Source organism: Oncorhynchus tshawytscha, linkage group LG02 (genome assembly GCF_018296145.1).
Source record: "Oncorhynchus tshawytscha isolate Ot180627B linkage group LG02, Otsh_v2.0, whole genome shotgun sequence".
In the NCBI taxonomy this organism is placed as follows: domain Eukaryota; kingdom Metazoa; phylum Chordata; class Actinopteri; order Salmoniformes; family Salmonidae; genus Oncorhynchus; species Oncorhynchus tshawytscha.
In genome coordinates this window covers 13,726,615-13,750,299 of record NC_056430.1, presented here as the reverse complement: position 1 = coordinate 13,750,299, position 23,685 = coordinate 13,726,615, and the positions used below count along the sequence as shown (strand labels likewise).

General features: G+C 44.1%; 1 protein-coding gene across 8 annotated transcripts in view; it reads left to right on the top strand.

The window, feature by feature from the left end:
* The window catches only part of LOC112221339 (transcriptional enhancer factor TEF-5), an 81,588-nt gene that overhangs the window by 29,465 nt on the left and 28,438 nt on the right, over positions 1-23,685 (top strand). For 5 of the 8 annotated variants that reach the window (XR_002949012.2, XM_024383502.2, XM_024383510.2 and 2 more), the window contains exon 3: positions 9,494-9,743. The exons of 2 other annotated variants lie outside the window; for them this stretch is intronic. Coding sequence is in view for 5 of the 6 variants with exons in the window: in XM_024383502.2 (XP_024239270.1) it covers positions 9,620-9,743 (124 nt within the window). In the remaining variant the exon portion in view is untranslated. Of the gene's footprint in view, positions 1-9,493; positions 9,744-23,685 lie in introns of those variants that run through there. One more of the 8 variants, XM_024383530.2, reaches the window with a different exon arrangement.

Below are 23,685 nucleotides of genomic sequence, written 5' to 3'. Positions count from 1 at the left end.
GCAGCTCTCTCAGTTTCCTTTGTTGTGTCTATTCTTCACTATTCTACTGCATCAAATTGAATTACCCAGTAATATAGTGAAACAGTCTATATGGGCATAGCGTTGACAATGCCTTCTCTCTCTCTCTGCTCGTTAACATCAGGCAGCGTCATGGAGAGGCTGTGAGTGTGGTTGTGTCTCTCCCTGTCTCTGCTGATGTTGCATTCCAGCAGAAACAATCCTACTGTTTTCCAGACCCCGAAGTGGACGCCTAAATTGGACAATCCGCCCCCCTCCCCTCGTTCCCCTCGTCTCCCTCCCCCTTACATGTATCCTCTGGTCTCCCGTCCTTATTTGGGCAGAGACGTTCTGAGCGCTGGGCGGAGGGGTGGAGTGGGGGAGGGGATGGAGGGCGTCGGGTTGACACAAGGGAGGCAGAAGGAGAAACAGTGAACGCTCACAGCCCTTTCTTAATAAGGACATGTCTGGAATTTAAGCCTCGCTCTCCATGAGAGCTCTTTCACACACAGCACAGCAGCACCCCACTAAACTCATGTACTACTATAGCCCACTACCCAGGGATTCTGATCAGTATTGTCAAATCCCCATGACAAATCCCTCTCACTATTCCACAAGTTAGTCCCCGTTGGCTAGGAGACTCTTACTCCATACCTATACGTCTATGATCCTACACCTCGCGTTTATCGGAGAGAAACAGCTTAGTTAATATCATAATATCTAATATCTTTACAGACTCTAAACGTGTCTTAATACACAGTGGTCTTGCTGACCACCCGGACAGTGTTAAAGAAGGGTGGGTTTGTGTGTCTTCACTACCAGGAAAAACACTGGGACTGCCTCCAAAAAAGAACACATCAATTGGACACATTTGACACAACATTTCTGGTCTTAATAGACCTGACATGCAATGGATTCTTCTAGACCAGTGCATTTGCATTATGCTATATGCACCCACACTTTTCTACCACAGTGGATGTTTACTGTAGTGATTGTGGATGTTTCTGGTAATTGGATCTGCTCATCTTGAGTTGTGTTGGTGTAGATGTATAGCTGCAGCCTGATCTCTGTGGACTTTTAGCTTTAAATACTTGAGCTGCTGACCTACCTGCTGACTGCTGGGCGAGAGCTTCTCGAATTTTGCCGTGATCTCCACATTCAGTCATTGGGATTAAGATAGAGGTCGACCGATTATGATTTTTCAATACCGATACCGATTATTGGAGGACCAAAAAAGCGGATAAAAAAACTGTATTGGTAATAATGACAATAACAACAACACTGAATTAACACTTATTTTAACTTAATATAATACATCAATAAAATCAATTTAGCCTCAAGTAGATAATGAAACATGTTCAATTTGGTTTAAATAATGAAAAAAACAAAGTGCTGGAGAAGAACGTAAAAGTGCAATATGTGCTATGTAAGAAAGCTAACGTTTCAGTTCCTTGCTCAGATCATGAGAACATATGAAAGCTGGTGGTTCCTTTTAACATGAGTCTTCAACATTCCCAGGTAAGAAGTTTTAGGTTGTAGTTATTATAGGACTATTTCCCTCTATACCTCTATGTATTTCATTAACCTTTGACTATTGGATGTTCTTATTGGCACTTTAGTATTGCCAGTGTAACAGTATAGCTTCCACCCCTCTCCTCGCTCCTTCCTAGGCTCGAACCAGCAACACAACGACAACAGCCACCACATTGAAGCAGCTTTACCCATGAAGAGCAAGGGAAACAACCACCCCAAGGCTCAGAGAGAGTGAAGTTTGAAATGCTATTAGCACGCGCTAACTAGCCAGCCATTTCACTTCGGTCACACCAGCCTCATCTCAGGAGTTGATAGGTTTGAAGTCATAAACCGTGCAATGCTTGACGCACAACGAAGAGCTGCAGGCAAACGCATGAAAGTGCTGTTAGAATGAATGTTTACGCGCCTGCTTCTGCCTACCACCGCTCAGTCAGATACTTAGATACTTGTATGCTTGTATGCTCAGTCAGATTATATGCAACACAGGACACGCTAGATGATATCTAGTAATATCATCAACCATGTGTAGTTAACTAGTGATTATGATTGATTGTTTTTTATAAGATAAGTTTAATGCTAGCTAGCGACTTACCTTGGCTTACTGCATTTGCGTAACAGGCAGTCTCCTTGTGGAGTGCAAGGAGAGAGAGGCAGGTCATTATTGCGTTGGACAAGTTAACTGTGAGGTTGCAAGATTGAATCCCCCGAGCTGACAAGGTGAAAATCTGTCTTTCTGCCCCTGAACGAGGCAGTTAACCCACCATTCCTAGGCAGTCATTGAAAATAAGAATGTGTTCTTAACTGACTTGCCTAGTTAAATAAAGATTAAATAAAGGTGTAAAAAAAATAAATAAAATCGGCTCCCAAAAATCCCGATTTCCGATTGTTATGAAAACTTGAAATAGGCCCCAATTAATCGGCCATTCCGATTAATCGGTCGACCTCTAGTTTAAGACCAACCCTGGTCCTGGGGGGGCCAAAGTTCTCAGCTTTACCTCAGAATCTCATACAGTCCCTCAACCAGACTTTCCCTCAAATAGACTTAGGCACTAGTCTTAGTGGTGGTGCTCAGTTTGTCTCTAGCCTACTGCGTTATATTCAGGCCTAGTCAGACTGGAGGGTTTTCCTTCAGGAGGTAGAACTGGTTTTCCTGCCTTTGATCTGATGTCATTTGAAGTGCTAGACTGTCATATACACTGAGTGTACAAAACATTAGCAACATTCCATGACATAGACTGACCAGGTGAATCCAGGTGAAAGCTAGGATCCCTTATTGATGTCACTTGTTAAATCTACTTCACTCAGTGTAGATGAAATGGAGGAGACAGGTTAAAAAAAAATATTTTTAAGCCTTGAGATCATTGAGATGAATGGGCGAAAGAAAATATTTAAGTGCCTTTGAACGAGGTATGGTTGTAGGTGCCAGGTGCACCGGTTTGTGTCAAGAACTGCAATGCTCCTGGATTTCTCACACCAACAGTTTCCCGTGTGTATCAAGAATGGTCCACCACCCAAATGGTCCACCACCCAAAGGACATCCAGCCAACTTGACACAACTGAAGCATTGGAGTCAACATGGGCCAGAATCCCTGTGGAACGCTTTCGACACCTTGTAGTGTCCATGCCCAGATGAAAAAGCATAAAAATATGTCTGGATTGGGTTAGAGCTTTGATTGGCATGGAAATTCAAGCCTGATGAGCCATACATTAAAGACATTTAATGAGCCAAGCCCAAAAAAGACCAAATGATTGTACCGTTATCCAATACATAGCCTATGATATATAGACTACCGTACATTACGCACGACAGAAAAACACCAAAGTCCATAAATGTAGCTATCTATTCTTGGGTAAATAACTGAAACAAGCTCCAGTAGGCTAATCTTTTTGAGTGTAGACTGTATTACTGTACTGTATTGTATTAGCCTATACTGTATTATATGGATTGGAATTACACACCACGTTCAAACCATGAAGCTGGGAGACAGCATACAATGCTGGTGCAGGACATGCAGCCTACAATATTACAATTATAGGCTATTGAATTTGATTTTAATTTTGAAATGTAATAGTGCCTATTTAAAATGTTCATAATTAGTAGGCCGGCACATTAATACCTTTCATAATATTTCCCCTAATGTTGTGTGACGGATGTGTTAGCCTAAGCTCTCTATTGTTGCTTAATTCCTACCTCGACTTTCAACAGTTAAATGAAATAAGGTTTTGTTATTTTCAACATTGTAATGACATGTCTGAATAATAGAAGAATAAGATACAGCAGGCTTTCACTTCTCTTCAGGAGACTGAATGGTTATGGGTATGAATAAATAACTGCTATAGCCTAGCGCCGTCTGAATGGTTAGGGGTCTGAATAAATAACTGCTATAGCCTAGCGCCATCTGAATGGTTAGGGGTCTGAATAAATAACTGCTATAGCCTAGCACCATCTGAATGGTTATGGGTCTGAATAAATAACTGCTATAGCCTAGCACCATCTGAATGGTTATGGGTCTGAATAAATAACTGCTATAGCCTAGCGCCATCTGAATGGTTATGGGTCTGAATAAGTAACTGCTATAGCCTAGCGCCATCTGAATGGTTATAGGTCTGAATAAATAACTTCTATAGCCTAGCGCCATCTGAATGGTTATGGGTCTGAATAAATAACTGCTATTGCCTACTGACATCCCGCCTACCGACACCCCGCATTCTATTGACTGCTGCAAACAAGAGCTTGCATCCCTCTTCCAATAATAAGAAGTATAAGAAATGCATTTAGTCTAGCTTTTCCTGGGACTCCAACTCCAAGAGCTAAGGAGCGTTTTTTAAGGAGACAGGCCAGTTGAGTGCTGGTGTGCAATGCGCAAGCGACAGAGGCTATAAATTATAAGCTTATGAGTAACCCATCATTCATTAGCTAAATATAAGTCTAATACTGCATTGAATTTATTACCTGAAATAGGTAGGCTAGGACATCTATCTATAAACTGAACAAAAATATAAATTCAACATATAAAGTGTAGGCCCCATGTTTCATGAGCTGAAATAAAAGATCCCAGAAATGTTCCGTATGCACAAAAATGTGTTTACATCCCTGTTAGTGAGCATTTATCCTTTGCCAATATAATACATCCTCCTGACACATGTGGGATATGGGATGTGGGATATCAAGAAGCTGATTAAACAGCATGATCATTACACAGGTGCATCTCGTGCTGGGGACAATAAAAGCCCCTCTAAAATGTGCAGGTTTGTCAAACACAAATTCACAGAAGTCTCAAGTTTTGAGGGAGTGTAAGCATGCTGGCTCATGGAATGTTCAACAGAGCTGTTGCCAGAGAATGTTATCTTCATTTCTCTACCATAAGCCGCTTCCAACGTAATTTTAGAGAATTTAGTAGTACGTCCAACCGGCCTCACAACCGCCGACTACGTGTAACCACGCCAGCCCAGGACCTCCACATCCGGCATCTCCACCTGCTGGATCATCTGAGACCAGCCACCCAGAAATCTGATGAAACTGAGGAGTATTTCTGTCTGTAATAAAGCCCTTTTGTGGGGAAAAACTAATTCCCAGGTCCACCCATGGCTGAGCACCTGCCCAGTCATGTGAAATCCATAGATTAGGGCGTAATTAATTCCCTTATATGAACTGTAACTCAGTAAAATCATTGAAATTGTTGCATGATGCATTTATATTTTTGTTCAGTAATATATACTGCATATTAATTGAACAGGATAAGGCCCATCTATTTTGAATGCAATTTTAATGGAATTAATGGAGAGCAAGAAATACTGTGAGAGAGTGCTTGAGTGCACACGGATTAAAAGCAACGATATCCGAGTGATAGGGTGTTTTAAAACACTGCAGATTCAAAAAAATCTTTACAATAATATAATAAAACAGATGGAGATGTGCTAATTAGACGTGCATTCAGTCCTTATATTACTGTAGCATAGGCTAGAATAGGCTAGAGTCTTAACTTTCACAAGAAAATAAGTTACCATAATGAGTTACCATAAAGTTGCATTGAGAACTGTGCTCAATACTGTGCTGTCTGTCCCCACTCTGGGCGTTGATGATTGATCATGCAGATAAAAAAAAAATCTAAAGTCAAAATCAATATTTGTTTGTAACATGCGCCGAATACAACAAGTGTAGACTTTACCGTGAAATGCTTACTTACAAGCCCTTAACCAACAGTGCAGTTCAAGAAGAAAATATTTACCAAGTAGGCTAAAATAAAAAAGTAATAATAAAAAGTAACACAATAAGAATAACAATAACGAGGCTATATACAGGTGGCACCGGTACCGAGTCAGTGTGCAGGTGTACAGGCTAGTTGAGGTAATCTGTACATGTAGGTGGGGGGGGGGGGTGAAGTGACTATGCATAGTTAACAAACAAACAGCGAGTAGCAGCAGTGTACAAAAATAGATTTTTATGAATTGTTCAGCGTTCTAATGACTTGGGTGTAGAAGCTGTTAAGGAGCCTTTTGGTCCTGGACTTGGCGCTCTGGTACCGCTTACTGTGCAGTAGCAGAGAAAGAAGTCTATAACTTGGGTGCCTGGAGTCTCTGACAATTTTATGGACTTTCCTCTGACACCGCCTATTATATAGGTCCTGGATGGCAGGAAGCTTGGCCCCAGTGATGTACTGGGCCGTTCGCACTACCTTCTGTAGCGCCTTACGGTCAGATGCCGAGCAGTTGCCATACTAGGCGGTGATGCAACCTGTGAGGATGCTCTCGATGATGCAGCTGTAATAACTTTTGAGGATTTGGGGACCCATGCCAAATCTTTTCAGTCTCCTGAGGGTGAACAGGTTTTGTCGTGCCCGCTTCATGACTGTCTTGGTATGTTTGGACCATGGTAGTTCGTTGGTGATGTGGACACCAAGGAACTTGAAACTCTTGACCCGCTCCACTATAGCCCCCTCGTTGTTAATGGGGGCCTGTTCAGCACTCCTTTTCCTATAGTCCACGATCAGCTCCTTTGTCTTACTCACATTGAGGGATAGGTTGTTGGCCTGGCACCACACTGCCAGTTCTCAGACCTCCTCCCTATAGGCCGTGTCATTGTTGTTGGTGATCAGGCCTACCACTGTTGTGTCGTCAGCAAACGTAATGATGGTGTTGTGTTTGTTGTGTTTGGCCACGCAGTCGTGGGTGAACAGGGAATACAGGAGGGGACTAAGTACACACCCCTGAGGGACCCCAGTGTTGGCCCATCAGGAAGTCCAGGATCCAGTGCAGAGGGAGATGTTTAGTCCCAGAGTCCTTAGCTTAGTGACGAGCTTCGTGGGCACTATGGTGTTGAATGCTGAGCTGTAGTCAATGAACAGCATTCTCACATAGGTGTTCCTTTTGTCCAGGTGAGAAAGGGCTGTGTGGAGTGTGATTGAGATTGCGTCATCTGTGGATCTGTTTGGGGGGTATACGAATTGGAGTGGGTCTAGGGTGTCCGGGAGGATGCAGTTGATGTGAGCCATGACCAGCCTTTCAAAGCACTTCATGGCTACCGATGTGAGTGCCACGGGACGGTAATCATTTAAGCAGGTTACCTTCGCATCCTTGGGCACAGGGACTATGGTGGTTTGCTTGAAACATGTAGGTATGACAGACTCGGTCAGGGAGATGTTGAAAATGGCATTGAAGACACTTGACAGTTGGTCCGCGCATGCTTTGAGTACACGTCCTGGTAATCCGTCTGGCCCAGTGGCTTTGTGAATGTTGACCTGCTTAAAGGTTTTGTTCACATCGGCTACCGAGAGCGTTATCACACAGTCATCCAGAACAGCTGGTGCTCTCATGCATGCTTCAGTGTTGCTTGCCTCGAAGCGAGCATAAAAGGCATTTAGCTCGTCTGGTAGGCTCTCGTCACTGGGCAGCTCGCATCTGGGTTTGCATTGGATGAATCCCGGACCATATTCCAGTCTGTGCTAGCAAAACAGTTCTGTAGTGTAGCATCCGCATCATCTGACCACTTCCGTATTGAGCGAGTCACTGGTACTTCCTGCTTTAGTTTTTGCTTTTTGCTAAGCAGGAATCAGGAGGATTTGGTCAGATTTGCCAAATGGGGGACTTTGCTGCATCTCTGTGTGTAGATTAAAGGTGGTCTAGGATTTTTTTTTTCTGGTTGCACATGTGATATGCTGGTAAAAATTTGGTAAAACTGATTTAAGTTTTCCTGCATTAAAGTCCCCGATCACAAGGAGCGTCGATCTGGGTGAGCATTTTCTTCTTTGCGTATTGCCTTATAGAGTTGGTTGAGAGCGGTCTTAGTGTGGTGGTAAATAGACGGCTACGAATAATACAGATGAGAACTCTCTTGGTAGATAATATGGTCTACAGCTTATCATAAGGTACTCTATCTCAGGCGAGCAATACCTCGAGACTTCTTTAATATTAGACATTGCGCACCAGCTGTTATTGACAAAAAGACACACACACCCACCCCTCGTCTTACGAGTGGTAGCGTCTCTGTTCTGCCGGTGCATGGAAAATCACGATAACTCTATATTATCCATATCTTCGTTCAGCCACGTCTCGGTGAAACATAAGATGTTACAGTTTTTAATGCCCCTTTGGTAGGATAATCTTAATAGTAGGTCATCAATTTTATTTTCCAATGATTGCACGTTAGCAAGAAGAATGGAAGGCATTGGGAGTTTATTCGCTTGCCACCGGCTTCTCAGAAGGATCCCCGATCTGCGTCCCCTTTTCCGGCGTCTTTTCTTCATGCAAAAGGCGTGGATCTGGGCCTGTTCCAGTGAAAGCAGGATATCCTTCTCGTCGGACTCGTTAAAGGAAAAAGCTTCTTCCTGTCCGCGGTGAGTAATTGCTTTTCTGATGTCCAGAAGTTATTTTCAGTCATCAGAGATGGTAGCAGCAACATTATGTACACAATAAGTAAAAAAAAAATAAGTTACATGAAACGCACATTTGTTTTACAAAATAGCACAATTGGTTGGGAGAATGTAAAACGTCAGCCATGTTCTTCGGCGCCATCTTCAAACAGAGACAGCAGAATCGCCTTTGAAATTTAGACATTGCGTATCATTTAACAGTTACATTTCACGTTATGCTGTTCATATAAACAATTTATTTCTCACAGTTATTTATCCCTGAAAAGGGGAGAGGGTTTGGGAAGGAAATCTTGATAAATCTCGGTAACCCTGTTCTCGCTATTCATCTCTTGTGTGCATCGTTTGTCTTTTAGTGAAGAGAAATGTTCATGTGGTAGATTTTTAGTAAACAATTAAATAGCTTTACTTTTCACATCTCTTTTAATCCTCCACTTCATATTTTTTAAGTTGCATTATGGAAGTTTTCAACACCGCAACTTTAAAATGTTCCAATGATGCCCTCATGAATTCGTTTTTCAGCGGAACCTCAAAATGTTCTTGTAATGTGAGGAGTTGAGTTAACCCATAGGACCATCCCAAATGGCCTTCCCCATATTTGTCCAATATGTGTATTTATTTCAACATCGGCCATATTTCCAATATAAAAACGCAAGCATCATGGGATGATGGATACTTAGGGGACTCTACAACACGATGAAGAAGAGGCAGCTTGAAAAATACTTAAGATCTCGGCCTGCTCTCAGCCATAAAGCGACCACATTGGGAAGCATTCCCCTAACCACAATAATTCTTTGAGGCCACTGCTGATTAGTTTGCTATTAAAACAAGGTTTTATAGAATAGCTTGAATTCATTTGGCAGTTTTAGACACATACAAACGTGTCAATGATAACAATAATCAAGGGCTGTATTGTTTGTTCATACATATTTAAAGATTTCAAAACGGACAACCAAAGGAGCCTTCTTTATACGACTGAATTGTAAATGTACTCGCCTGCTAATGGTGACAATGATGATGAAGTTCTTGACAGCAGTTACAATGATGATGATTATAATGACTGTGTATTCTTCTCTTTCTCTCTCTCTCTCCCCCAGATCCTCTGACTGTGGGGCTCGTCGTCGGGCCCAGGGGGAGCCGCCACCATTGCTTCCAACGAGTGGAGTGCCAACGGTAGCCCGGAGGATGGGCTGGAAGAGGGGAACGATGAGCTGGACAAGGCCATGGACGGGGACGCCGAGGGGGTGTGGAGCCCAGACATAGAGCAGAGCTTCCAGGAGGCCCTGGCCATCTACCCTCCCTGTGGACGGAGGAAGATCATCCTCTCAGATGAAGGCAAGATGTATGGTGAGTAAGACACAAGCAAGCAATCCCACACTCACACACAATACATTTTTTATGGTACCTTTTTTCATCATGGGCCCTTTATGGTCTTAAAAACATCAAGTATAATTTTTTAAATGACTTGATGTGTCAGGCAGTCAATGTACTGATACCAAAACAGGGTGCTATGGTTTGATTGCCACATCATTGATGTTTGACCTTGATGACCTTGTCATCAACCAATCCGGTCTAGACAGTAGTTTATTTGTGTAGTTATACCTAACAAACTTTTTCTAATTCTTATTTAACTAGATATAAAACTGGAACGTACACACACACACACACACACACACACACACACACACACACACACACACACACACACACACACACACACAAACAAAAATCCAACTCATTCCATGTGTTAATCTGCCCTCCATCACTTTCTGGCTCATGTATTGAAACACCTGTGGCTTAATGTGTTTGGATCCCATTACCTTCTGTAGTGAGGAAGGAAAATAAAATCTCAGCAGTTTGTAGTCTATTGGTTATTATCAATAAATGTCACAATAAGGTGCATCTCAAGCTCTGTTAAAACATGAACTGTGTGTGATTTTCAAATAAATGTGACAATTATTTGGTTGTAATATGAGCATATCCGAACTACTAATTTCCAATTATTCCATGCAAAACAATTGTGCACATTAAGCTCTAGGTCAGGGGTAGGCAACACCCTGGTCCTATGTTTTTGATATAACCGACCTGGAAGACCAGGTGTGTTCAATTGAACTGATCAGTTGGTCAGGTGTGGTGTTGAGTTGAAACAAAATCGTTTAGTACCTGTGGCACTCCAGGGACAGGGTTGCTTAGCCCCTGCTAGGGTCTATATCATAGTTATAAAGCAAGTTACTGCATGCTTTTATGATCAGTAAACAGTCGGGGTGTAACGGTACACATATTTGTACCGAACAGTTCGGTATGGGGACCTCGGTTCGGTATGGGGACCTCGGTTCGGTATGGGGACCTCGGTTCGGTATGGGGACCTCGGTTCAGTATGGGGACCTCGGTTCAGTATGGGGACCTCGGTTCGATATGGGGACCTCGGTTCGGTATGGGGACCTCGGTTCAGTACACACTGTGAATGAATACATTAAAATAGTTCAAATAAAATACTAGGCCTATAGCAGTGTATGCCAACCATGGTCCTGGGGACCCCAAGGGCTGCACGTTTCGTTTTTTGCCTTAGCACTATACAACTGATTCAAATGATACAATCTTGATCATTTAGTTCATCATTTGAATAAGCTGTGTAGTGCTAGGGCAAAAACCAAAACGTTCACCCCTTGGGATCCCCAGGCCCGAGTTTGGGAAACGCTGCATTGTAGGCCTATGCCTCTTGAGTAAATCTGAGCTGAAAAAAAACATTTCAGGCTATTCCGTTAAAAGAACTAGAGCCTATGCATACGTTGTAATCACAATTCAAATCTTAATTGCCGCATTTCAAACAGTCCTTGTGTGAGTTGCAGCTAGGAACTAGTTCTGTACGATTGTGGTGAGTGGTGGGGTCGATAAACCAGAATTGGAGGATCCTCCAGTTTGGGAACATTTTGGCTTCCCGTATATTAAAATGGCGATGGACAGAGAGTTGTGGATAAAACGTTAACAGTATGTCGCCACACTCAATGACCTCAAATATGTTGACATATTTACACCGACATCACCCCAGTAGCCTGTACCGGAGCAAGATGGAAACGCAAAGAGACAACAACACAACATCTTCTTAACCCTGCATTCAAGCAGCCCTTGGCAGCTGATTCTGATCGGGCCAAAGAAATTACAAGAACGATAGGTTGACTATGTTTAGATTTTTTACAGTCTGGTTTATAGCTGCGGATATACAGTATGCCTATTCCCGGTTGTTGAGAATAGGATGAACATGCTAAGTTACGAACTTCCCTCTTGCACCCATTTCAGGAAACAGGTATTACCCTTTCTTGCAAACTGATAGAGCTTGCAAGAAAGGCAGTCAGAGCTTGCAAGAAAGGCATTTCACTGTACTTGTGCATGTACCATTAAAACTTGAAGCTTGAAACTATTTAAGCAAGCCAAAGCCGGGGATTTCAATGAATTGTCCACAACCCTGTGTTGTGCTTACTTAACAGTGACAGCCATCATATTACCCCGGAGTGAGAGATGTACCATACTACAGACACGCCCCGTGTATGAGTCACACTTGCGTATCTGGCAGTGAAGGAGGCAGTGTCATGGTGTGTTCATAACCAAGATGGAAGTGGAAATGTACCCATAGAGATAGATACAGGACTTATCTTTGTATCTGTGCCATTGTGGCGCCCGTGACAGCAGTGGCAGCACCATTCAGGCAATCTTCATTTTGAAGCAGTGAGTTTTCTTCTTCATGATTGGCTGATCCCTCCTGATGACCCGGTTGGACATGACTCCAACAGGGTCACCAGGAGGGACCATCCAAAGAAGTTGTAAGTTCCACCCCACTGGACACACACTGGTTGATTCAAAGTTGTTTCCACATAATTTCAATGAAATTACTTTGAACCAACGTTGAATTAACGTGTGTGCCGAGTGGGACCCAGTTTCCCATTTTAACACGGCATTTTGCCCACTAGAGGCCTCTATCATTCTCTATGGAGTTTACCACATATGACTGGGAAAACTCCACTTGAACATCCCTGCAACTGGTATTTACTTGTGCAAATCTCGTTTATCATTTTGAGCGTCCACTTCTCCCACATGGTGAACTCTGACGTTACCTACTAAGGAAATGGCCTCTATAACACTATTTCCAGCAGTTAAATGCAACAACAAAACCTTATTTATAAAAAGCAACATATTAATGTGTTTTTTTAAACTCTATAATTTGTTTATAAGCATGATAGCTGTACTGTTAGTTTATGGTTAACGCAGCTTGTTGGCCATTAGCCAATCTGCATTTCTCAACTAGTTCAAATCAGATGAATGCATCCAACTGTTATTTAGGACTTCATAACTGGTAAATTCCCACCTCCCACACGGAGAGGAAACTTGAGAGGCCCAACATCACAACAGACAATGCCAGGAACATTGTGAATGCTCAACATTGTGAATGCTCAACTTTGTGGATAGCATGTAGTACTTTCCTGCAATCAAATGAATATTTTTCATAAATTCACAATTAATAAACATGCTAAAATAATATAAAACACTGAAAATCTGGTGTTACTAAGTCAAAGTTTTTGTTATATTTCAGTCTTATGATAATATTGGGATACTAACTCAAAATGTAATTCATTCCAACTTTATATCTGACATTGTTCAGGTGTCTTTTTAAGCCCATAACCATGTGTGTGAATTGTATGCTTTTGTTTCAAAGTAGATTGTTTAAGACTACCGATTGTTTAAGACTACCGATTGTTTAAGACTACCGATTGTTTAAGTGAGGGTAGCAATATCCTTTCGGGATATAGCTAAGCTCATGTCATTTAGCTTGCTTCATCAGAGAAGGCTTTTGTGAAGATCTTGACATCGGCAAGTAGCTTATATTTTGAGTCTAAACTTGTCCTGGTAAAGTTGTCTGTCTCGACTACTGTCATTACTACTATAGGCAATAGGTATAGCTGGTCCATTATTCAATATCTTTATAAGTTGGTTTCCAGTAGCAATCGTGGATAAACAGCCTTAAAATCAATTCTGAAAGAGGTATAATATTAGCTAGCGAAGGTATGTTGGTTGGAGATAAAAAGTATAGAGCTTACCATAATGTTGAGGCGACTTTACAAAGTTGCTAGCTGGCAAACATTATTTCTAGCTAGTGTTACATGGGCATCTGTGCCCTTCTGCTGCTTTACAGGCAGAGGCCACTACGGACGGAAAATGTACCTAAACCACACATAATTGTCAGGTAAAGTACAGTTTAATATTATGTCACTCAAATTTCCAATTAAATGGGGGCCAATATATTGAGAGATGTAGTGTGTATTCCAGCTGTGTTCTGCTGTAATGCATTGGAGCATGCTGTGGCTTGCCCCCCAGCTGGGAATGGAATGTTTCAATATGATGTTATTGATAACAACCTATAGAAAGACACATCCTGTTTCGTTTATGTTTAATATTGCTTGATTTTTTTTTTCTTCATTCTTATCACAACATCATGGTGAGGCTCTAGCTTTCCTTGCTCAATGCATATATGCTCTCCCATACGATGTGTCACAGCAAACCGAACAGGTCTGAGCCTGTCGTCCCCTGACCCAGGGGCTGGTTGTTCCAGTCTCACTAGAAACATAGCATCAGAGCTGGAGCTTAGTTACCCAGAAGACACCACAGGCAGCTCCCCTTAGCTTGGTTTTCACCTGGCTTTCCTTAACGCTTCAAACCGGTTCTGTCAGTGTTATCACCTGTCAGTGCTGTCTCCAGCTATTTGCCACCTGCCATTTATTGCTCTTCTCTTCCTCATCTGCAGTCCTTAGACTGTGAATTAGGAAAGTGGCATACCAAGTGTCCTTTATAACTTCATGTCAGTCTAACACACCAAGGTGCTTCTTGCCATAACCAGTTATGCACTGTCTCTCACCTGGTCTCCAGAATAGCTTTTCCTGCTTCCTGAACCAGTTGGACCGACTTTGCAATTGTTTAACGCCATAAATCGAACCATGGAAACAAAAACATTGCAAAGAGTGCTATAAAACCTTCACACGGTCCTATAGGGATCTAAGCTATTTCCTCCACCAGCATGTTCATTAAAACGCAGGTGGAGAGAGCATGTTACTTGCTGAAATCCACTGCATCCAGATGGAGAAATTGGCAAATTGCTGATTAGAATCATAAAACATTCAGGTGTTAGAAACTGGCTGCATTTGTCTAAAGTTACTCTTTCTCCCTATGATGGGTGAGAAAACAGGGGATTGGCTGGCTGGGCTGCTGATGGGTGAGAAAACAGGGAAATGGCTGGCTGGGCTGCTGGTTTTGAATAAGACAGCCAAGTTGAAGAACATAAAACAGATTGAAATATGAATAGTCAGGAAATGCATGGAGCATGGGTTGAGATGTGGGCTTATTCGGGGGGTTTGACTTCACAATGTCCTCACAAAACCTCTTGGTTTTGGGGAACAGTGTTATGTTAACCAGCATGATATTGGCTGAGGAGATGATATAGGCTGAGGAGATGATATTGGCTGAGGAGATGATATAGGCTGAGGAGATGATATTGGCTGAAGAGATGATATAGGCTGAGGAGATGATATAGGCTGAGGAGATGATATAGGCTGAGGAGATGATATAGGCTGAGGAGATGATATTGGCTGAGGAGATGATATTGGCTGAGGAGATGATATAGGCTGAGGAGATGATATAGGCTGAGGAGATGATATAGGCTGAGTCTCCTCAAGTCCTGTTGTGTAACCATCAAGTCATTTAATTATTGTTCATGTCTCATAAACTTAAATTGAATCCTGCACTTTTGAAACCATTTTAAATCCAACATCGGCTTCTATCAGAACGTTTTTCAAGACTATATATATTTAAGGGATTTTTTGTTGTTTTATTTTCATGGCTGTCTGCATTGTTGTTCTGTCCTTGCTGCTGTAAAATGGAATGTTTAGCATGCGTCTATCAGGAATGTCATTCTTTGGGTTCTGAGAGAGATTTGATTGTTAGTGGACAGACATATGACTAAGCTGCTAGCTGCCGTGTGCTAGCTGCCTCTGTGCTAGCTGTCGTTGTGCTAACTGCCGCTGTGCTAGCTGCCATTGTGTTAACTGCCGCTGTGCTAGCTGCCGCTGTGTTAGCTGTCGTTGCGCTAACTGCCGCTGTGCTAGCTGCCATTGTGTTAACTGCCGCTGTGCTAGCTGCCTCTGTGCTAGCTGTTGTTGTGCTAACTGCCGCTGTGCTAGCTGCCATTGTGTTAACTGCCGCTGTGCTAGCTGCCGCTGTGTTAGCTGTCGTTGCGCTAACTGCCGCTGTGCTAGCTGCCATTGTGTTAACTGCCGCTGTGCTAGCTGCCATTGTGTTAACTGCGTTTCTGGCTAGGCTGGTTGCGGTCTAAACCGAAACTCTGACTAGCTCTCCTCTCCTGGGGGATGTGGTGTTGAGTCTGCCTACAGTTACATCCTTTTAACTGTATCTGATCTGACTGGATGGCTAGCTAGCTAGCTAGAGCATATTCATTGACATTGCTATATGTCAGAGGGACCTGTTGCTAAATGCTATTTCATAGTTGGTTGGCTGGGTGTTACAGGTAACCTACTATGAATGAGAATGGACCAGATTAACACCTTTCAGTTGTCTGTGAATGTATTCATGTATTGCCAATTGCGCGATAATAGCACTGCAGAAGTGCACAGTTTCCTCTGACAACATTGCCATGGTTTAACCTCTGTCTGTCTATTGACCTTCCCTCGAGTCTATTGAAGAAGAGACTTTAATGGAAAAGCAAGATGGTGGCTCCTCTCCTGGTTTAGCAGGACAGTGAAGTGTTCAGAACCTATATCCCAGTGTTGTTTCTCAGAAAAGGAACACAACAGAAGTGGCAGGTCAAACTGCAGCGTGTTCCCTCCCTAAGCAGCACACTGTCAGGACCCCCAGTAGAGGTCAAGAAGAGCGGCTGCTTTCTTTTTTCCAAACCAGTAAACACCCTATCCATTTACGTCATCTGAGGCCCTCCTGGCAGCGAGGCATGCCCCCAACCCAGAAGAAGCATTCTCACAAGGCGATGACCTCAGACATCTAAATTCTGCCCTGACGTGAGGCCGGGGGAATTTTAACGATTGCACTGTGTGTAATACTGTCTACTCCACAGTCTCTGACTGGGGAAGCGCTGCAAGTCCAATGCCGTGGCCTCCAAAACCAGGCAAGTCATCATCATCCCTCCTGTTGGGAATTCCATCTGGATTTTTCCACAAGGAATGTTCTTGTGGGAAATCAGTAGTGTTCCCTGATGACTACTGACCACAGATATCATGTGGCACTCAGAATTGCCCCGGTTTCTCCCTATGGTCAGAATGTCAGATGACCTTAAGATGAAAAATATAATTTGGAATGAAAAATCAATAAGTAGAACACCCTCAAAATGGTTGGAACATGGAGGCCATGATTCGTCTGTGTGTATTTGGCCACCAGCCAGCAGAGTTCAGAGGTCAGGAGGAAGAGAGGATGAAGGGAGGAGGGTGTGTCTTGTTTTGTGGTGGAGCACGGCTGAAATATTGTTCACCTGTGTTATCTTGCTGGAGAAAGGCATGCTGCCAAGTCCTGAGCACACCTCCTCCTCCTGCAATGCACTCTGGGTAAGAAGGAAAAAACAGCAAAATAGGGCACTGGAGGGAAACACATGTCTCCTAGTGACCTTTGCACGCTGCGCTAGGAATGAGTGATGGGTTCATTGCATGCAGTAGAAGTCGGTAGAAGGACAGAGTAATATATGCAGCAGTTGGTAGATGAGTTTTTTAGTTAGGCTGAACTTGAGTTTCATAGACAAGAGAGGAGTGGAAAGGAAAGCAGCATGTGATGACTAAGAGGGCCTGGTGTTTCCCTGTCATTCTCTTGCTGAGATGTCAGGAATGTTGTCTGTCATGGCCAAACAGTATGTTAGCAATTTAGGATTACCTCAATGTGAAAGGTTGGAGAGAGCAAGAGAGTAAGGGAGATAGACAGGGAGCGAGATAGAGATGGAGGGAGAGGGGGAGACAGAGGGAGATAGATCGACAGAAAGACACGAGGGAGAGAGAGAAAGAGGGTGGGAGATAGATAGATAGAGGGAGGGAGGGAGGGAGGGAGGGAGGGAGGGAGGGAGGGAGGGAGGGAGGGAGGGAGGGAGGGAGGGAGGGAGGGAGGGAGGGAGGGAGGGAGTAGATAGACATCATTACAACACTGTATACTGTATATACATAATATGACATTTGTAATGTCTTTATTATTTTGGAAGTTCTGTGAGTGTAATGTTTACTGTATTTGTATTGTTTATTTCACTTTTGTATATTATCTACCTCACTTGCTTTGGCAATGTTAACATATGTTTCATGCCAATGCCAATAAAGCAGGCAGACAGACAGACAGACAGACAGACGGAGGGAGGGAGGGAGGGAGGGAGGGGGGGGAGGAGGGAGGGGAGGGAGGGAGGGAGGGAGGGGGAGGGGAGGGAGGGAGGGAGGGGGAGGGAGGGAGGGGGAGGGAGGGGAGATAAATAGATAGACAGAGGGAGGGAGGGAGTTAACTCTGCTCCCCATCTCAGTGTGTAAGTGGAAAATTCCAGTGGACATGCAGTAAAAGAGGATAGTCATGGCAGGGAAGAGGTTAATCACGGCAGAGTCAGCCTGCGGGGCTCTGCAAACTGAGTGTTGAGCAATCTGAGGGAGGGAGGGAGGGAGGGAGGGAGGGAGGGAGGGAGGGAGGGAGGGAGGGAGGGAGGGAGGGAGGGAGGGAGGGAGGGAGGGAGGGAGGGAGATGGAAACAGGGTGAAGTAGAGTGGTTGCCGATTGATTGAGATAGAGGTAAGATGGCAAGCGAGGGAGATGTACAGAAAGTTATTGTGTGAGCATACACTTGTGTACGTGTTAGTGGTCCTTGTTCGTAACTTGGACTGTGAGTGTGTGTGTGTGCACTCGTGTGTGTGTGTGTGTGTGTGTGCCAACCTGTCCACCACCTGACTTGAGGCCTTGAAGGGAGACCCCGTCTCTTCCGCCTAGCTGAACCTTCTGTCTAGTCTGAACAGGCCTAGCCAGTCTGCCTCTCTAAATCAATCTTCTACTTTGCAAAAGTCTTGTGTAAAAGACTTGGTAATTCCATGGCTCACAACCCCAGTCAGTTACTTACAACCTTACAACCTTTAATGAAGACACACAGAACAGTTTTCTTAAAACTGCCTTTGTAAATTAAGCTCATTTCCAGTTATTTTTATGTTGAAAATGTGTATTCGGTACAGAGGGAACAGATTCTAGAAGCCATTTGTTTGATAGTTAGTTCCACTGCTCCCTCAGTCCAGAAGATTGATAGTAGCAGTTGGGCTGAAGAGGGTAGGGGTCGGGGGCCAGGGGTGTAGGGGGTTGTAATTGTTCTCTCCCACCTCCTGACTGCGACAGTCAGTGGCAGGTGTTACTGTCCGTTGGGTAAGGGGTCACACACAGGGGTTATTTTGGGAAGGGAGGGGTGTGTGTGTGTGGGGGGGGGCAGCCCTGATGCCAGGTGGCAGTTGTTGGTAAAGACAGTTATGGCTTTGTGTATCCTCCTAGAGTTACAGCCTCAGCTGCCCACCTACCCCCACCCCAACTCTTCACCCTCCACCCTAACCCCCAACCCCTCACCCTTCCGCCCACCCTAGCCCTCAACCCCGGAACCCTCCACCCCAACCCCTCACCCTCCACCCCTACCCCTCACTCCCTATCATATTGTCCCAAGATGGCATAGCAGTCAGACGTCCTTTGTCCTTGTCTTGTCGTGTCCCGTGTATATATATATTTACATATTTTCTTCGCATATCTTTTTTATTTTTTTAAATCTCAACTTCAAAACACTGCAACCCGCCAATAAAAAAAAAGTTTAAAAAGTATTATTCACCTCAAATCTGAAATCCACAATAGAAGCTAGGCAGTTTACTGGCTAACGTTAGTATTCAGCTAACCACGGTTGGTGGTCATCAGCTATCCTTTAGCTCGTAAAACTATCGGCAGTTTTGTACAACACGACTCAGACAAGGGCATACCGGACCTATTTTCTCTCCATATCCCCGGATTTCTACCCCAAGCTCTGGACATTTACACCTGGATTTTGCAGCTAGCTAGCTGCTATCCGAGTGACAATTGCTTACGTCGGTCCCGGAGCAAACATCAATTATTCTGGAGCTAGCCAACTGAAGAGTTCCATCAGCCACTCCTGGGCTACAATCACCTATCCGGACCCGTTTTACTGCCAATGCGGAGCCCCACTGGGCCTTCACGACTGGACTACCAACGTTATCTGCCCGAGGGAGTTATCCAACTGGCCCCTCCGTCGCGACGTTACCTGAACGCCCATCTGCGGCCCGCTAATCTTTAGCTGTCTTATCGGCTACTATCTGAATAGGTCTATCGGACAATTTTCTTGGGTTACTCTAACTATATCTATTTTGCCAATTGGATTGGTCCCCTCTACCACACCGAACCCCACTAATCTACTGACGGAAACGCACCAGGTGGCTAAAAACAGACCTCCATCCTCTGCCAGCTTGCTACCCATGGCCCGGCTAGCTGTATGAATCGCCAAGACCCCAACCAACCCCACTACTCACTCGACCCTTATGATCACTCGGCTAAGCATGCCTCTCCTTAATGTCAATATGCCTTGTCCATTGCTGTTCTGGTTAGTGTTTATTGGCTTATTTCACTGTAGAGCCTCTAGCCCTGCTCATTATACCTTATCCAACCTCTCAGTTCCACCACCCACACATGCGATGACATCACCTGGTTTCAATTATATTTCTAGAGACAATATCTCTCTCATCATCACTCAATGCCTAGGGTTACCTCCACTGTATTCACATCCTACCATACCTTTGTCTGTACATTATACCGTGAAGCTATTTTATCGTCCCCAGAAACATCCTTTTACTCTCTGTTCCGGATGTCCTAGATGAGCAATTCTCATAGCTTTTAGCCGTACCCTTATCCTACTCATCCTCTGTTCCTCTGGTGATGTAGAGGTAAATCCAGACCCTGCAGTGCCTAGCTCCACTCCTATTCCCCAGGCGCCCTCTTTTGATGACTTCTGTAACCGTAATAGCCTTGGTTTTATGCATGTTAACATCAGAAGCCTCCTCCCTAAGTTTGTTTTATTCACTGCTTTAGCACACTCTGCCAACCCGGATGTCCTAGCCGTGTCTGAATTCTGGCTTAGGAAGACCACCAAAAACTCTGAAATCTCCATCCCTAACTACAACATTTTCAGACAAGATAGAACGGCCAAAGGGGGCGGTGTTGCAATCTACTGCAGAGATAGCCTACAGAGTTCTGTCCTACTATCCAGGTCTGTACCCAAACTATTTGAACTTCTACTTTTAAAAATCCAACACTAAAAACAAGTCTCTCACTGTTGCCGCCTGCTATAAACCCCTCTCTGCCCCCAGCTGTGCTCTGGACGCGATATGTGAACTGATTGCCTCCCATCTATCTTCAGAGCTCGTGCTGCTAGGTGACCTAAACTGGAACATGCTTAAGACCCCAGCCATCCTACAATCTAAGCTTGATGCCCTCAATCGCACACAAATTATCAATGAACCTACCAGGTACCACACCAAAGCCGTAAACACGGGCACCCTCATACATATCATCCTAACCAACTTGCCCTCTAAATACACCTCTGCTGTTTTCAACCAAGATCACTGCCTCATTGCCTGCATCCGTAATGGGTCAGCGGTCAAGCGACCTCCAATCATCACTGTCAAACGCTCCCTGAAAAACTTCAGCGAGCAGGCCTTTCTAATCAACTTGACCCGGGTATCCTGGAAGGATATTGACCTCATCCCGTCAGTAGAGGATGCCTGGTTATTGTTTTTAAATGCCTTCCTCGCCATCTTAAATAAGCATGCCCCATTCAAGAAATTTAGAACCAGGAACAGATATAGCCCTGGGTTCTCTCCAGACCTGACTGCCCTTAACCAACACATAAACATCCTATGGTGTTCTGCATTAGCATCGAACAGCCCCTGTGATTTGAAACTTTTCAGTGAAGTCAGAAAACAATATACACAGGCAGTTAGAAAAGCCAAGGCTAGTTTTTTCAAGAAGAAATTTGCATCCTGCAACCCAAATTCAAAAACGTTCGGGGACACTGTAAAGTCCATGGAGAATAAGAGCACCTCCTCCCAGCTGCCCACTGCACTGAGGGTAGGAAACTCTGTCACCACCGATAAATCCACTATAATTGAGAATTTCAATAAGCATTTTTCTACGGCTGGCCATGCTTTCCACCTGGCTACCCCTACCCCGGTCAACTGCGCTGTACCCCCCACAGCAACTCGCGCAAGCCTTCCCCATTTCTCCTTCTCCCAAATCCAGTCAGCTGATGTTCTGAAAGAGCTGCAAAATCTGGACCCCTACAAATCATCCGGGCTAGACAATCTGTACCCTTTCTTTCTAAAATTATCTGCCGAAATTGTTGCAAACCATATTACTAGCCTGCTCAACCTCAACCTTTCGTGTTGTCTGAGATTCCCAAAGATTGGAAAGCAGCTGCAGTCATCCCCCTCTTCAAAGGGGGGGACACTCTTGACCCAAACTGCTACATACCTATATCTATCCTACTCTGCCTTTCTAAGGTCTTCGAAAGCCAAGTCAACAAACAGATTACTGACGATTACCACCGCACCTTCTCCGCTATGCAATTTCAGAGCTGGTCATGGGTGCACCTCAGCCACGCTCAAGGGCCTAAACGATATCTTAACCGCCATCGATAAGAAACAATACTGTGCAGCCGTATTCATTGATCTGGCCAAGGCTTTCGACTCTGTCAATCACCACATCCTCATCGGCAGACTCAATAGCCTTGGTTTCTCAAATGATTGCCTCGCCTGGTTCACCAACTACTTCTCTGATAGAGTTCAGTGTGTCAAATCGGTTGTCCGGTCCTCTGGCAGTCTCTACGGGGGTGCCACAGGGTTCAATTCTTGGGCCGACTCTCTTCTCTGTATACATCAGTGATGTCGCTCTTGCTGCTGGTGAGTCTCTGATCCACCTCTACGCAGACGACACCATTCTGTATACTTCTGGCCCTTCTTTGGAGACTGTGTTAACAACCCTCCAGACGAGCTTCAATGCCATACAACTCTCCTTCCGTGACCTCCAACTGCTCTTAAATACAAGTAAAACTAAATGCATGCTCTTCAACCGATCGCTGCCTGCACCTGCCCGCCCGTCCAGCATCACTACTCTGGACGGTTCTGTCTTAGCACATGTGGACAACTACAAATACCTAGGTGTCTGGTTAGACTGTAAACTCTCCTTCCAGACTCACATCAAACATCTCCAATCCAAAGTTAAATCTAGAATTGGCTTCCTATTTCGCAACAAAGCATCCTTCACTCATGCTGCCAAACATACCCTCGTAAAACTGACCATCCTACCGATCCTCGACTTTGGCGATGTCATTTACAAAATAACCTCCAATACCCTTCTCAATATATTGGATGCAGTCTATCACAGTGCCATCCATTTTGTCACCAAAGCCCAATATACTACCCACCACTGCGACCTATACGCTCTCGTTGGCTGGCCCTCACTTCATACTCATCGCCAAACCCATTGTATTTACTTTGCCACCATGGCCTTTTTTTGCCTTTACCACCCTTATCTCACCTCATTTGCTCACATCGTATATGGACTTATTTTTCTACTGTATTATTGACTGTATGTTTGTTTTACTCCATGTGTAACTCTGTGTTGTTGAATGTGTCGAACTGCTTTGCTTTATCTTGGCCAGGTCGAAATTTTAAATGAGAACTTCTTCTCAACTTGCCTACCTGGTTAAATAAAGGTTAAATATATATACACTGCTCAAAAAAATAATAAAGGGAACACTAAAATAGCACATCCTAGATCTGAATGAATGAAATATTCTTATTAAATACTTTTTTCTTTACATAGTTGAATGTGCTGACAACAAAATCATACAAAAAGTATCAATGGAAATTTATCAACCCATGGAGGTCTGGATTTGGAGTCACTCAAAATTAAAGTGGAAAACCACACTACAGGCTGATCCAACTTTGATGTAATGTCCTTAAAACAAGTCAAAATGAGGCTCAGTAGTGTGTGTGGCCTCCACGTGCCTGTATGACCTCCCTACAACGCCTGGGCATGCTCCTGATGAGGTGGCGGATGGTCTCCTGAGGGATCTCCTCCCAGACCTGGACTAAAGCATCCGCCAACTCCTGGACAGTGTGTGGTGCAACGTGGCGTTGGTGGATGGAGCGAGACCTGATGTCCCAGATGTGCTC